This window comes from Chiloscyllium plagiosum, chromosome 31 (genome assembly GCF_004010195.1).
Source record: "Chiloscyllium plagiosum isolate BGI_BamShark_2017 chromosome 31, ASM401019v2, whole genome shotgun sequence".
Taxonomy (NCBI): domain Eukaryota; kingdom Metazoa; phylum Chordata; class Chondrichthyes; order Orectolobiformes; family Hemiscylliidae; genus Chiloscyllium; species Chiloscyllium plagiosum.
The window spans coordinates 21,572,648-21,588,894 of NC_057740.1; the positions used below are offsets into that span (position 1 = coordinate 21,572,648).

At 39.4% G+C, this 16,247-nt stretch overlaps 1 protein-coding gene across 1 annotated transcript; it reads right to left on the reverse strand.

Moving 5' to 3' along the window:
- Positions 1-1,325: 1,325 nt before the first annotated feature.
- Positions 1,326-12,013, reverse strand: dohh (deoxyhypusine hydroxylase/monooxygenase). Its single transcript, XM_043721118.1, has 4 exons — positions 11,634-12,013; positions 10,732-10,808; positions 4,071-4,305; positions 1,326-2,321 (listed from the first exon to the last, which is right to left on the reverse strand). The coding sequence occupies exons 1-4, from the start codon at positions 11,905-11,907 to the stop codon at positions 1,984-1,986; spliced, it is 924 nt and encodes a 307-aa protein (XP_043577053.1). The 5' UTR covers positions 11,908-12,013; the 3' UTR covers positions 1,326-1,983.
- Positions 12,014-16,247: the final 4,234 nt, after the last annotated feature.

Below are 16,247 nucleotides of genomic sequence, written 5' to 3' on the forward strand. Positions count from 1 at the left end.
AAAGGAAAAAAAAGTCAGACTGAGGAAGAAGGAAAACTGAAATGATTGCTGAAAGAAATATTTACTATTAAATTATATGATCAGGTAAGGAGGGAAATTGGTCGCTCTTTTCAACTCCTGTTTGGTTAGGTCCCACTTGGGAGTAGTGTGAGCTGATCTGTGCACCGCATCTTCAGGTAGATATACTGATCTTGGAGGAAGTACAACATAGGTTTACAAGAATGATAGATGGCCTTCAGGGGTCAAGTCATGAGGAATGGTTATACAAATAACCCTGTTTTCTCTAGAATTTAAAAAGGTTAAGGGTGATCTGGTCAGTCAAGATATTAACTGAAAAGTCAGGATAGATAAACTATTGGGTGGGTGGTGGTGGTGTGGGGAGAGGGGGGGAATTGGAATCCATTTTTTCTGGTCACTGCTCTGCTACCCCAAGCAGCTGCTTGTACAAGTCCATTTATACATCCCTGAAACTTCTCACTGTTTTCCAAGGTGGGGAAAACAAGGCTTTCATCTCCCCAATGTGAACATGTGTGAATTAAACAGGATATAAATACCTTCTTGCTCACTTGATTGTCTGGATTCACCGTCTTTGGATGGAGTGGTACATTTAATGCAGAGAGGTGTCTCATACCTACAATTTCACAAAGGTTGCTTCAATCTGTGGTCAGCATTAATCTCTTTTTTAGTCTATGAAGGCTTCAGGTATTGAAATCAGATGAAGTTGAATATCAACAGCCCAGTTTATTATCATGACATGACTATTCAAACAATAAAACAGCTATATTTTCCTTTTCAAACTCACCCCAAAGAAACATTCGATGCATAAAAGCTACACTAAATTCTACTTCCATCAAAGATGGGTTTAACAGATATGAATACTTTCTAAATAATCTCAAAAAAGGTATTACAGACCTCTGGAACAGGTGTGATTGAATTCAGACCTACAAGGTAGAAATACAACCACTGCATCATAACAGCTCCTCAGTTTAGCAGATATACACGACTGAGGTTAATTAAAGATACCCTCATCTGTGATTATTTGAATATAATGGGGCAAGCCAAAAACAACTGAAGGCACAGGAAGCTATTCTTCTGAAACCAGGGCTGCCAATAGAATAGTTCCAGCACAGAGGAAGCATTTGACGTGACCTCTATACCAACTTCCTACAACAGCAACACAGCTCTAAAATGTGAGCACTTCATTGTACCATGTGGACTGTCAGCTAGGCATACACTCAATGGTTAGTGCATGTCCAGAGCTCTAATATAAGATATAAGCAAATTCAATTTTAAATAATTATAAACAGTCAAGATAAAACACCATATGACAAAGTGACTGGTTTATTTTGTTAAATTTTTTTAGTGAAGACAAGTTTATATTCGACAAACCCAGCCATACAATATTTAATTGTCAAAATCATGTAACTTATAGTAGTTCCCTAATCAACTGGATTAACTAAGTTTAAACCAAAACAAAAATACCATAAATATTTGAAATCTGAAAGAAGCAGAAATCTTAAAAATAATCAGTGAATGCCATCCCGACTTGAATATTTCCAGCACTGAAGATTTTAAATCCTTTTTAAAAAGATTTTTAAACTGATGGAGGGATCATGCTCGTACCAAGTCATGATAAATCTGGTGTTCACTTACTAATTTACACAATATTGCTGGTGTGATAAGATTTGACATCCTAAATAGCCTGAAGCTAGCAAATAATAATACTTAAATGAAATCCAAAGTGATGTTTTAGAAGACTAAACTTGAATCGAGCATTTTGTTAAATATTAACTTGTCATATGTACAAAATAAATAAAAAAAGATGTATTTCATTACATATTCTACATTACTTGGAATTAAACAACATAGGGGAAAGTGGCATCAGAAAATGTACAACCTCAGCACAGAAGAAAATTATAACATCTGTGATTAGTGCACTCAACATCAAGTTTTGACAATCTTTCAACAGTTCAAGAAACTCCATTAAGGCAATGTCCCATTCCCAGACTTCGTTTTTTGCAATTTAATCAACGTATCTGCATACTGAAACTCTGGACTATTTTCGTATTCAAGCATGTCCAGTGCTACCTCACAACTCTCCTTCACAACACGTTCTTCATCATGTAGATATTCTTTCAATATTTCCACACACGGTTCTTTTGCAATTGATCCTAAAGCTTCTGCGCACTCGTGACGGACCATGGGATTTTCATCCAGTTTTTTCAATGCAGTTATAAGTTGTGGAATACTGGCATCATGCTGCATTTGGCCAAAAACATAGCCAATTTCGTGACGAAACAAGGCACTTCCACACCGCAAACCTGAGGGAAATATACATAAAATGAAATATCTTCACCCAAATGCAAATCAAAATCACAAATACTTAGAAAAGATCTGGCAAAATTAAGACTGGAAAATCTACTGATTAAGCTATAAGCCAATTTCCTGATATATAATTATTTGTTGTTGTGATTCTGTTCGCCGAGCTAGGAATTTGTATTGCAGACGTTTCGTCCCTTGTCTAGGTGACATCCTCAGTGCTTGGGAGCCTCCTGTGAAGCGCTTTCCTCCGGCATTTGTAGTGGTTTGAATCTGCCGCTTCCGGTTGTCAGTTCCAGCTGTCCATTGCATTGGGTCCAGATCGATGTGCTTATTGATTGAATCTGTGGATGAGTGCCATGCCTCTAGGAATTCCCTGGCTGTTCTCTGTTTAGCTTGTCCTATAATAGGAAGACAGCTAACGATCCGCACCCATGAACACCAACTAGCCACCTACAAATGCCGGAGGAAAGATCACAGAAGCGCTTCACAGGAGGCTCCCAAGTACTGAGGATGTCACCTAGACAGGGGACGAAACGTCTACAACACAAATTTCCAGCTCGGCGAACAGAACCACAACAACGAGTACCCGAGCTACAAATCTTTTCAAACTTTGAATAATTATTTGTTAGTAGAGAACTTGAGTATGGTTCAAGATTTTTATCTCACATTAATCATGACAATTCACAAGAATATAAATTCAAGCCAGAAACCAACACACAGACTGCATGAAAGAAGACTGTTGATTGGTTGGCAATTGAACTCTGACTGTAGAGCTGTTGCCATGGAGAATGCGCTCATTAATACTGAATCAGTTAACATTCAGGGCTGGTTTAAATTTTAAACCAGGCGAGATGACTCCCATTGGTCAGGGCTGTCATCTAGTTTGTTGAGATAGAACAGGCATTGTGCACTTCTTTTTCTCTTATCTGCAATAAAGTACACGGAGTATTAATATATGCTTCGCCTAGTATATGCAAGTGAAACTGGAAGGGTCCATCACTGAATCATCCACAGACATCATGGAAAGTTACCAGAAATTGAACTGTGTCTGTGATATAAATGCTATGGTTACAAGAGTGGGTAAAAGGCAAGGAATCCTCTGGGTAATTCAATCCACTGCCTGTCTATTATCAACAAGGCATGAAACTTGTGTGTGATGGAACTCTTTCCTAATCTGGGGGAGAGCAACTTGAATAGCACTGAAGCAGCTGAACACTATCCCAGGACCAAGCAGCATGGCACTCTATTCAGTACCCTCAACATTCACTCTGTCCAATACCAAAGCACAATGGGAGCACTGTGTACTTCTAAAAGATACATTGGAGCAACAAATCCAGACTCCTTTGACACTGCCCTAATCCACAACCATTACCACCTGGAAGGAGAAGAACAGATTGATGGGAATACCATCACCTCCAAGGTGTCTGCCAAAGCATATATTACTGCTCCTTCACGATCACTGAATCAAAATCCTGGAACTTCCTTTCAAAAGCACTGTGGACGTACCTAAAAACCAAAGTCTACAGTAGTTCAAGATAGTAGTTCACCCACATGTTAAAGGGCTGGCTATGTGCTCTCTATCCTAAACAGCATCAGCTACATCTCATGTACTAATAAAGAAAGAGGCTTGAACTTACAACATTGTGATTTAAAAGCTCAAAAACAATTCAGAATTTTACTATGACGTGCCAAAATCAAATTCTACTGTAATCAATTGTCTAATGTAAAAGTCTCAATAAAATACATACCATCTCCTAATGCCAAGACTGCTTCTTTACTTCCAATATTCCGCAGGGCAAACATTGCTCTGTATCTGTCGAACAAGGGCAAGGATTCATCTAGGAGAGCTTCTCTTAATTTCTTAGTATCTTTCTCAGGAGCTGGGGGAGCAGGATCAATTGAACAGTATTGGCTTTCATTCTGGTCTTTGTTGTTCTGAAGCCATTCAATTCGTTTAACTGCCAGCTGGCAAGTTTCAGCAACCTAAACATTTTAATACAAATAAACCATTAAAATAAAGTATAGGAGAGCCACCTAACCAGACTGTGAAGTTACCAAAATGGAGCCAAAACCAGAGCCTCCAAAATCCAACATAAACCGCTGTGTTCTTGGCTTCACCAGAACCTCATGAGTGATTGGGTATATTACTGCTAGGACAATAATTTTCTGCAGTGGGTAGTTAACAGTTAACCCAATATTTAACTATTATGTTGGAGGCCACGATTTTGTAGTTGCTCATTCCTAAAATAAAAACAAACTGTTTAAAATTCAAAATTAGACAGAAAATTGAATATACATTTACATAGGTATACTTCTGCATGCTGTGTATCCTTGCTCACACACAAACTCATTTTTTTCACTTTCCATTCAGCCTCCAAATTACCTGAAGATTGAGATCCTATGGGTTCAACACTGAATTCAAAGCTGATGACAATACACCTGTTAACTGGTCTAATCCATTCTATGTGGTGAACACAGCCTTTGTTTTCACAAATCTCATCTTAATTGTCTGCATTCATTCTATTTTCTCCTTTTGAATCTAAACTACAATTTTCCTATTGTTAAGACAGTCAGTTTATTTCTTGTATTTTTAGTTGTGGACTAAGATGGAAAAAAGAACTGTTTTAAGTCTGTGGTAAAAACTGCTGGACATTTAAGAAGTTACTGAAACTCATTGTGTGGTGCTTAAACTGCTGCTTTGTTCAAGCAATGGAAATTGATGTTTGAGAGACTAGCATCGAGTGTGTGCACACACGACTACCATTTAGCCAGCAACTGGTTTGATTGGTTCCTTCAATCATGACCAATTGTGCATGCCAAAGGACATCAATTTGACAACATCGGATTGGTTCTTGAACAGCTTGTGGGTATGAAAGATACAACAAGAGGTCTTTGGACCACTGGAAGGGAAGGTGGTGTGTATGTGTGTGTCTCTCAAAAAAAAACCTGAGGCCGCTGTAGACAGTAACTAAGTGTGCGAGAATTGTTAGAATCATGGCAGCCATTTTTGTCACATAATAAAGCCTGGAGACCATTGTGTTTTACATTTAGTGCCTGCCCTGCTAAAAGCCTTTTTTCCCCATGCGTGCAGGAGATGGTTGGCCTTGCAGTTGTGCCGTTACCTGATAAACAAATTCCTCTCTTTGCATGGAGCCATTCTTCTCTTTGCAAAGACCTAATGTATCTGCTTACCAACACTGTCCAGACATAATGTGACTGGAGCTAATGCTGGGCAAGTTGCCTTAGCTTGGTCATGATGCTGCCTAGCTAAAACTGCGATATAAAATAACATTCAGTTTTGTAGACATTAAGAAATGTAGGTCTGGACAATGTAGGTAGATCTTACGACTGCCCCAAAGTTGCGTAATTAATGGGCAGTGGGTTTGGAACATACTATATAACTTTTAATATCCTGCACTTCATCGGAATGTGTCGGGGACTTCTTCGAACCAAGACGTATTCCCCATGGCCATGATAAAGCTGGTTAATTGCTCAATGTCTCCTCTCCTGACTATTTTGTTTTAAACAATTCAGTAAAAGATTTATTTTCCCCAACACTAAAAGACTTTGTAATTAGTGTTACAATCAGCCTGTGTCTTCTATAAAGAAGTGAAAGAACCTGGAGAAAGGAAACCCAAGAATAGAAAGTCCTGATATGCCAAAATGTATATTTTAACAAACAATGAACTGGTGCTATTGAAATGCTTCCCTCCATTCACAAAATTAATGATTTTGCTGTCTGTATAAATGTGTCGGTGTTGTAAAATGGGATAAAAGTTTTAACTAGTAGAGCCATACATTGATATTTCATAGCTTTACCTGAAATTAGAATTTGCTTATTTTTAATAAGCAACTGTTCTTGTTAACTGTTCTTGATAATCAGCACTTTCCAAAAGGGATCGTAACACCATAAACATTAAGTATATGGGACAATACTATGGCTTTAAAAGATGCAGGTTGTCCTTTTTTTAAGCAAAGAGAGGTTGAGACAGAGGTGACAAGCAGTTTGCTTCAAGCCAATAAAGTAAACAGGGACCTTTTAATAAACATTGGAACAATAGAAGCAGCCTGAATGGGTGGGGCCAACCTCCCAGAGAAACAGGATTTTAGTTTTAGCTTTCAGTAGCAGCTTTCACAACCTCAACTGCGACACCTCTTAGAATCACAGAATCCCCTCCACGTGGAAGCAGGCCATTTGGCCATCAAATCCACATTGACTCTCTCAATAGCATCCCATCCAAACCCACCCCTTACTTCTGTAAACCTGCATTTCCCGTGGCTAATCCACCCAGCCTGCACATCCCTTGAAACTACAGGCAATTTAGCAAGGACAATCCACCTATCCTACACATCTTTAGATTGTGACAGGAAGCCAGTGCAGCCTGCAGAAAACCACAGATATAGAGAGAATGTGGAAACTCCACACAAAGAGTCACCCAAGGCTGAAATCCAGCCAGTGTCCCTGGCACCGAGGCAGCTGTGCTAACCACTGAGCCACCCTTTGGTCTTTGCTACAGCTAAAACCTTAAGTTCTCTTGCTGCTACTAATTTTGCATTCGAGACCATCTATTTTATTGAATTTGCCTTTGCCAAGGGTATGCTTATGGGATGTTACTATATGAGAACAGTTAATAAGCAGTTTATTACTTTAAAATATTTCAATAGGGTAACAGTTAAGCCAATATTTTTATTTTGTCTGCATTTTAACTATAGTATATGAATAAAATGTGTTTTGCTTCAAGCCTGGTAGCATGACCAATCAAATTGCATCTGGAACGCAACAACTGGCACTTGTCTTTAAAATAAGAAAAAAATTAGGGTCCTTGACATGTTTTGAGGGGGTTTGATCTTGTCCATAAAAAAAAATGGGAAAAGCAAAGCAGACTTGGAATCCAATCTGACCAATGCTGTATAAAACAACTGCACCTCTTTGCTTTTATATTTAAAAAAGTCATACACCAAACCTTGTGGTGTTGAGCAGAAATGTCAATTTCTTACTGTCTGATAGTACTGCAAAAGAACTTGTGGAAATCTTCCAATTAAGACTTATTTTTGAAAGTCACATTGTTGTTAAAGAAACTTACTACCATTGCCTTGGATAGATCAACAAAAATAATTTTGTAAAGTAACAACTTTCCCAAATTCTGGAGATGTAACTGCATTTCACATTTAGACCAGATACAAACACATTTGAAATCGAATTACATCATGAAGATTTTTCTGGAAACTGAAATCTGTACACCCCTGTTATCAGATAGCATTCTGAAGAGAGAATGGAGACTTGAATTTCTCATTCCAGTCTGAAGGCAACTGTGAAGGTTCCTTCATTACCTTGGCTCATCCAATCTGAACACAGTAGAACATCTATTTGGAAATTATGCACTGCAGTAACCTGAAGATAGATACAGAAATCAATAACTTTCAGCATAATCCCAAACATAAAGGAGAAAGCTGTTAAACTACCAGATCTTTGTCACACTTTGGAAGCCTGTTGTACACCTATAAGTAGAATAATTTAAGCAAAGTAATACTTTTTAAGGGGAGTGATAAATAGGGAAATCAGGAGGATATTATGATAAAGATTATTTAATTCCAACTTAACCTTTTCATTATAATGGCTCCAAAGCAATGGATTAATATAAACTGATATTACACTGTTAGTTTCTCCCACTCTGGATTTCCAACTTCTAACAAATTAGATGTTCATCTAATTATTTTTCATCTCCTAATTTTTTGCTTTTGTTGTTGAAAGGCTTCCATTTGCCTTTATGATAAATCCTGGACTTGGTTTGTTTTTATTAGCATTTTCTGACATTTCAAGATCAGAGGTGACCAATCTTTCAAAGCTTAAGAGCTGGAGATGATTTGGGGAAATACCAGAAGTGTTCTACCCCTCTTTTCTAGTTTCTACAGGAAATTAACTGGGTTACCGGCTGGTCCTGTTCTAAATTCCAATAGATGTAATCTAGAACAGTGGTTGGCAGTTTTTGTAGAGAACTAAATGAGTCTCATGTCCAATGAATACTCCTACCTCAAACCCATTTCACATCAGATTTTTTACTCCATGTACCCGCTGCCAGAAATGAACAAATGCCTAATAGGAGCAGAGAAAAACGTCACGAAACGGAAAAATATTAGAGGGAAATTTATAATTTAAAACAATCTTGAAGCGAGTTTGGGAAATCCAGTAAAAGGAGAGAAAAATGAGTGTAACAACTTGCATTTATATAGTGCTTTAAACATAAAACACTCTAAAATACTGTACACGAAGACTATAAATTTGACTATAAACTACAATGAGACATCAGAATAGATGAGCAAAAGCAAAGGTCTTTTAAAGGAGAAATGAGAGGTATAAAGAGAACAGGTTTAGAGTTTTATGCCTTGTTGGTTGAAGGGACCAAAGGGGAGAACAGAGGATTTTACTTCACTTATTGGGAGCCAACTTTTCCATTTAATGGCCAGTCTGTTTCTCTCACAGATGATGCCTTAACTAAGCTTAATAGTTGGAAAAATTCCAGCTCTTCTGTCCCTTTAGTACGACAGCTTGTCCCTCAAAATTAACTGGGTTAATGGCAGGTTAGTTCTAAATTGTCACAAACGTCAGCTAGATCATTGCACTTTTTTAAAATGAAAAATAGGGTGAAGGGGATACAGAACTTTACGCAGGTTAAGCCACAGTCAGTTTTGGATAGCATCAAGCTTATGGAGAGTAGAATGCAAAAAGGTAAACAGGAGTGAAGGTAGAGGACAGGAAAAAATTGTGGCTACAAGAGCTTCTCTTATTTTGAGGTATCTTAGGTGTTGGAGGTGATTTCTTCAAATTCCAGGAACAGTAATTACTGCTTTTTTAAGTTGTTGCATTGTCTTGGAACTTTGGGGAAAAAAAGATCAAAACACTGGCTCACCAGATGAGCCGGACTTTGATGGTGGGAATCCCGAGGGACAGGATTTACATGTATTTGGAAAAGCAAGGACTGATTAGGGATAATCAACATGGCTTTGTGCATGAGAAATTATTTCTCACAAACTACATTGAGTTTTTTTAAAAAGTAACAAAGAGGATTGACAAGGGCAGAGTGGTAGACGTGATCTATAGGGACTTCAGTAAGGCGATCGACAAGGTTCCCCATGGGAGACTGGTTAGCAAGGTTAGATCTCATGGAATACAAGGAGAACTAGCCATTTGGATACAGAACTGACTCAAAAGCAGAAGACAGAGGGTGATGGAGAGTTGCTTTTCAGACTGGAGGCCAGTGACCAGTGGAGTGACACAAGGATCAGTGCTGGGGCCACTACTTTTCATCATTTATATAAATGATTTGGAAATGAACATAGGAGGCAAACTTAGTAAGTTTGCAGATGACACCAAAATTGGAGGTGTAGTGGACAGCGAAGAAGGTTACCTCAGATTACAATGGGATCTTGATCAGATGGGCCAATGGGCTGAGTAGTGGCAGATGGAGTTTAATTTATTTAAATGTGAGGTGATGCATTTTGGGAAAGAAAATCTTGGCAGGACTTATACGCTTAATGGCAAGGTCCTAGGGAGTGTTGCTGAACAAAGTGCAGGATCATAGCTCCTTGAAAGTAGAGTCGCAGGTAGATAGGATAGTGAAGGCGGCGTTTGGTATGCTTTCCTTTATTGGTCAGAGTATTGAGTACAGGAGTTAGATGATAATGTTGAGGCTGCACAGGACATTGGTTTGACCACTTTTGGAATATTGCGTGCAATTCTGGTCCCCCTCCTATAGTGAGGATGTTGTGAAACTTGAGGGTTCAGAAATGTTTTACAAGGATGGTGCCAGGGTTGGAGAGGCTGAATAGGCTGGGATTCTTTTTCCCTGGAGCATTTGAGACTGAGGGGTGACCTTATAGAGGTTTAAAAAATCATGAGGGGCTTAGATAGGGTAAATAGACAAGGCCTTTTCCCTGGGTTGGGGAAGTCCAGAACTAGAGAGCATAAGTTTAGGGTGACAGAGGAAAGATTTAAAAAGGGACCAGGGTTAACTTTTTTATGCAACAGGTACTGTGTGCATGGAATGAGTTGCCAGAGGAAGTAGAGGAGGCAGGCACAATTACACCATTTAAAAGACATCTGGATGGGTATAGGATAGGAAGGGTTTGGAGGGATATGGGCCAAGTGCTGGCAACTGAAACTAGATTAATTTAGAATATATAGTCAGCATGGACAAATTGGATGGAAGGGTCTGTTTCTGTGTTGTACGTCTCTGTGACTCTACGAGCGAGTGGAAATAGTCAAGTCAGGAGCAAGGATGCAGTTTCAGCGGCAGATAAGAGATAGGGATGCTGTTGGGTAATGATACAGAGATAGAAATAAGACAGAGATGATAGTGTCTCAAGATCATTTTAATTAATTCATAAGAAATGAAATTAAATTATCCTTACTTCTATTACTGGATCATGTGAGTAATACCTCAATGTTTCAAGGACCTCTGGTTTTCCAATAGCTCCCAGTGCTTCACCTGAAACAACAGCATAAAATGCAATTAAATGGATCTGACATTTATCTGTTGCAGCAGATTGTGAACTGGCTGAATGACTGCAGACATTGACGTAGCTAAGGGACAGAGATCTACATGAAGCTCTATTTGCAGCATTTTCCTGCAGGGTTCATTTTTAAATTGATGTCTTTGTTAGGAAATGATTCACAAACTTACATAATATTAAATGTGTGCAAATGTGAAGCGACTTTAAAGATGTCCAACCACTAAAAGCTGGATTTATACATCCAAAAAAAAGGGCTTGAGCTTAACAAATTCTGTTTAAGAAAATATACCATATTGTGCATGTGGGGACAGAAAACAAAACACTACAGATGCTGCAGAACTGAAATAAAGACAAAGTACTGGAGAACCTCTCAGGTCTGGTAGCATTAGTGAATAGCAAAAGAGATAACATATCAATTAAAAATATTGGAGTTTCCCATTTTATTAGTTACTTAACAGCAATGCTGTTTCTCTCACAGATGATACCTGAACTAAGCTTAATAATTGGAACAGAATTGGGAAAAAGTCATGTTTACTGCCCCTTTAATATGACAGCTCAATAAAAATATATTTTTTTAAATGACTGCTTGTCTCTGGAAATTAGGTGAGTTATTGGCTGGCCTTGTTCTAAATTCTAATAAACATTATCTAGATCTTTGCCAGCGCCTTTTAAAATAAAATTCCACATTTCCTGCAACTGCAAGTATTTAGGCTCGATATCAGAATCGTAGACACAACTTTTAAATGGTCTATTTCGAGCCTCTCGGCGCTTTTAAGGTCGGTAGGCGGCCGATGCATCACCTGCTTCGTGTCTGACCATAGGCTCCTGGCTGTGGTCCTGTAGCACCCGGGTCAGGATGGGGATAGCCCGCTGGTCCTGCATCTGGCCCAGGCAGTAGGCCAACTCGTGCTTCAGCAGCGCCGACTCGTCCCCGAAGCCCCTGGAGATCCACTCGATAGCCAGCGGGCCGCCGAGGTTCCGGAGGGTGAAAAGCGCACGGAAACGCTCTTTCAGCGGCCTCGACACATCCACCAAGATCCGCCCGATCGCTTCCACCGCCTCGTCGTCCCGCATCGTGACCGGGCCGCGGCTCCACTGCAGCTCCTTTCACCCCCGGAGGACCGGCACCAGCAACCACGTGACTCCAAATCACCCATCATCCTCTGGGGCCCATTGGGCCAACCCATGGGGGTAGAATGGGCGGGGGGACCCCGGGTGAATCCATTGTACAGGACTGGTGGGTAGAATTGAAGATATTTAAGACAAAATATGCTACAAATCACAGCGGGTCAGGCAGCATCCACGGAGAGAGAGCAAGCTAACGTTTCGAGTTCAGATGACTCCATCGAGCTGACGTGGTGTAATTTCTTCCTATGTTTTCTGATCAACCTGTTCAGATACATTGTTACACACTTCTGGAGACGGTGGGTCTTGTTCCAGTGAACAGTATTAGCCTAACAGCTGGGACACTAGCGCTATATCACTACTGTGCCTTGTGTGGCGTTGAAGCACGTTCTCCGACTCATGGGAAAATTATCTTAAATTCAGTACATACAAAAGCTTATTAAAATACTTTGTGGAAGTGTGTTCATTTATAAAATGCAGCCTCAAGGCTGGGTAGAACGAGATTCCACTCTGGCACATAAATATCCCTCAATGACTGGTGTTTTGTCCCATCTTAGCTTCATAAGCTTCCAAAGCAACTCAAGTAAAATTGGTTAAGCTTCTTTGCGTGATGTTAACATACAGTCCAAGTCTTCCATGCATAGTGGAAAAAGGCAGGACACTATTGCTCACTTATTCTTCATTCCAGACTGATATTCAGTCCGTCGAAAGTTTGGACGATCCTTAGATTAGGCTTACTTCATATTGATTAGAGTAATAGTTGTCACATAGGTTAGAGGACTATACTACATTGCATGATGAGCTTTGATCCGGCAGATGGTGTACAGTCATCAGTAGACTGGACATTGCAAAATATGTCTACCAGTCATCTAGAAGAACAAGGGAGGTAGGCACGTAAATATCATGACTTGGAACTATAACACTGTTCCTTCACTATCATTGGTTCAAAATCCTGGGACTCCCATACAGCACAACAATGTACCTACATCAGTAGGGCAGCAACTGTTCAGACGACAGCTCACCGTCACCTTTGGAGGACAATTAGGGATGTACAACAAATGCTGGCTTTGTCAGTGACGCTCACATGCTTTAAAAAATTAAAAAGGAAAACCATCATAGTTTAAAAATTGAAATTTGACACATGCAATACCTAAATACTGTCTTCCTCATCTTTGTGACATCCCTACATGCTCCACAGCCAATAAATATTTCTGAAATGTAGCCACTTTTTTTTTTATGAGGATAAATATAACAATATATGTAGAAGCTGTTCGTCCAATGACATTGCCACTGTGCCCCACCTTCCCAAGTATTTTATAAACTTCACTCTCTAAACAATGGGTGTTCCCCTTAAGTTTAAAAAAAAGTTTCAGGAATCTCTAACAAACTTTGAGGTTCAATTATATAGCTTGCTAGGTTGCAAAGCAATCTAAAATGAATACACGTCCATTAGTTCTAGACACAGACCCAGTCATTCTGAAGTTAGGCCTCAAAAGCTATTTTCAAAGAACTCACAATGGCTAGAGAAATACTATGCTTGCAAGTTAATCATAAATTTTGAACACACTGAAAAACCCATTGTTTACTCAAAAACCAGAAACCTAAATGTTAAAATAAATATCAATATATATATGTATTGTTGTTGTGAAATCCTCCAGCCTCTTCCACCATCCTGCACATCAGAATCTGATTACCCTGGTTGCCAGAGTGAGCCCGCTCCACCACCAGGACCTGAAAACCATATCAGTGCAGAGGCAAATTCTTAAACCTTGGCTCCCCGGCAACTGCTGCTACTCCTAACACATGAGAGTTCCAGCATGAGGTGACCATATCCCAACCTGGATTAAGTTCTGGTATAAGTCAGGAAATTCCCTTCAAGCTTTTCAGAGACCTGAACAGTTAATATAGAAGAGCCGTTGATCATGACTGAGATTATGCATTGAGTGTAAGGATTATATCACCAGGGCAGATCATCAACAAGGGGCTTCAATGTAACAGTATCAATGCAGGATATGAGGTGGATAGTTGCTATTTAGGTATGAAGGCACACAAGTTTCTACAACTCTTCCTAAGTGAGAGACTCAGATGCTCAGCCAACAACCAATGCAGCTTTTTCTCCGAGAAGTCTGTAAGCATTTTCTGTATTTTTTGTTACAAACTCTGGCGTAGCAATGAAATGACCCAATTAAAACATGCGTTTTCAGACCACGATAGTCTTTGGCATATAATATTGGCCTGAAAGAGGATATTAATATTAAAAGGACCTGCCCTGCGAGTGTATTTAATTTACTGGATTTGACAAAGACATCGCTAGTGATATTTCTCAAGGGATGTGAAGTGTATGCTGTACATAGACTATGTCTAAATCACACAAACTTGTAAGACTGCTTTTTTGCAGTTGTGTATCAGGTTTGAGAGTTTTCCAATTAAATTAAGATTACTCTCTTGCTTTCACACGTAATGGTCTACATAAATTTTAGAATGCTATTTGTTTTTTATGATTTTTCTCCCCATGTACTCTTCCTGTCTTTGAAATGTATAGGTCTTTTTGTTATTCCATCACCATAATTTCAAGCTAATGCTTTTTTTAAAAAAAACTTTTGTATATCATTTAACTACATTTTATAACACATTATCTTCTGCAAACTTAATATATCTGATTTTCTCTCTCTACTTTTTAACTAGATTAGTATCGTGTAGTTACATTCTCATTTAAAAGTAATTCTCAGGGAGTTAAAACATGTTCTGCAAAGAACCATCTGCCACTCTTCTCAGCTGCCTCCTATTTTGATTTTAATTCAAAATTAGTATAACATGAGCAAAGTTTCTTTATATCTTACATCCTGTGTCCTGAAGTTGTGCTATATCAAATACTGATATCATCAGTTGTACTCATGTATCAGACTTAAAAAAGCAGTTTCAACTGAAAAAAAAGTCACAGAAACAAAGTCTCATTGACACGATATTAAACTGGGTATCAGTTTGTATCTTTATGTAGCTACCTTTCATTCCATGGAGGTGCAGGAGCTTAACAGTTACCTAGGAAATATGGGTGGAATTAAAACCAGCTCTAATTCCTGGTTAACTATTAAATTGACTTCACCCCCAAAGTTCCCCACCCAACCATATCTATATCTCCCAATCCAAACCGCCTACATCACTCCCTGGCCAACTCAACCCTTTCACTCTGTCATTTGCTACACAATTCCTTCACCCACATTTCCACTGACTGGACACTCTAATCCCACCTGACCGCCTCCCTATCTCTTCCCCCTCTTAACCGCCATCATAAACCTACTCCACTTACTCCAGCCAACCCCCTAAACCAGTTAACTAATCCTAACCTTTTACATACCACATATACTCGTGTAATAGTTTAATTTTTTAGAATAATTTTTAAGTTTAAAATCTATGTGGTTGACTATTACATGGATACTGCTTTTGAGGAGCTGAAATTCAGGCTACAGTTCAAAATACCGTATAATTAAACCAATTGATTTATAAATGAATAAATAAAAAAACGAATTTCAGTAATATGACTGTATTTCATGAATGCTACAGAGGAACTCAGTTCAGCTGAGCTGCACGCAAAGGGAGGTTGTCACCTGACTCTGACCTGATGCGTCTTAAACATTCACACGTGAATCTGGTGTGAATCATGCATCAAAACACATAATAGCAGGAGAAAAAATTTCATTTCCTCTTCGTAACATTTATGTATAGGATAATACCTTGTTTTACAAATGTTGATCTGTTATCTGTGAAGAACTAGGGTCAACTTTTACACAAGATATATGGAAAATTCCAGATTTCCTGGCCAAAAATAGGGGATCAACTTTTACTTAAGTATATACAGTACTTACCTTCGCTCCGTGGAGAAAGTGAGGACTGCAAATGCTGGAGACCAGAGTTGAAAAATGTGGTGCTGGAAAAACACAGCAGGCCAGGCAGCATCCGAGAAGCAGGAGAATCGATGTTTCGGGCATAAGCCATTCTTCAGGAATGAGGCTGGTGTGCCAAGCGGGCTGAGATAAAAAGTAGAGGGGAGGGAACTTGGGGGAAGGACGCTGGGAATACGATAGGTGGAAGGAGGTTAAGGTGAGGGTGATAGGCTGGAGAGGGGGTGGGGGCAGAGAGATCGGGAAGAGGATTGCAGGTCAAGAGGGCGGTGCTGAATCCGGGGATTGGGACTGAGATAAGGTGGGGAGAGGGGAAATTAGGAAACTGGAGAAATCTGCATTCATGCCATGTGGTTGGAGGGTTCCTAGGCGGAAGATGAGGCGCTCTTT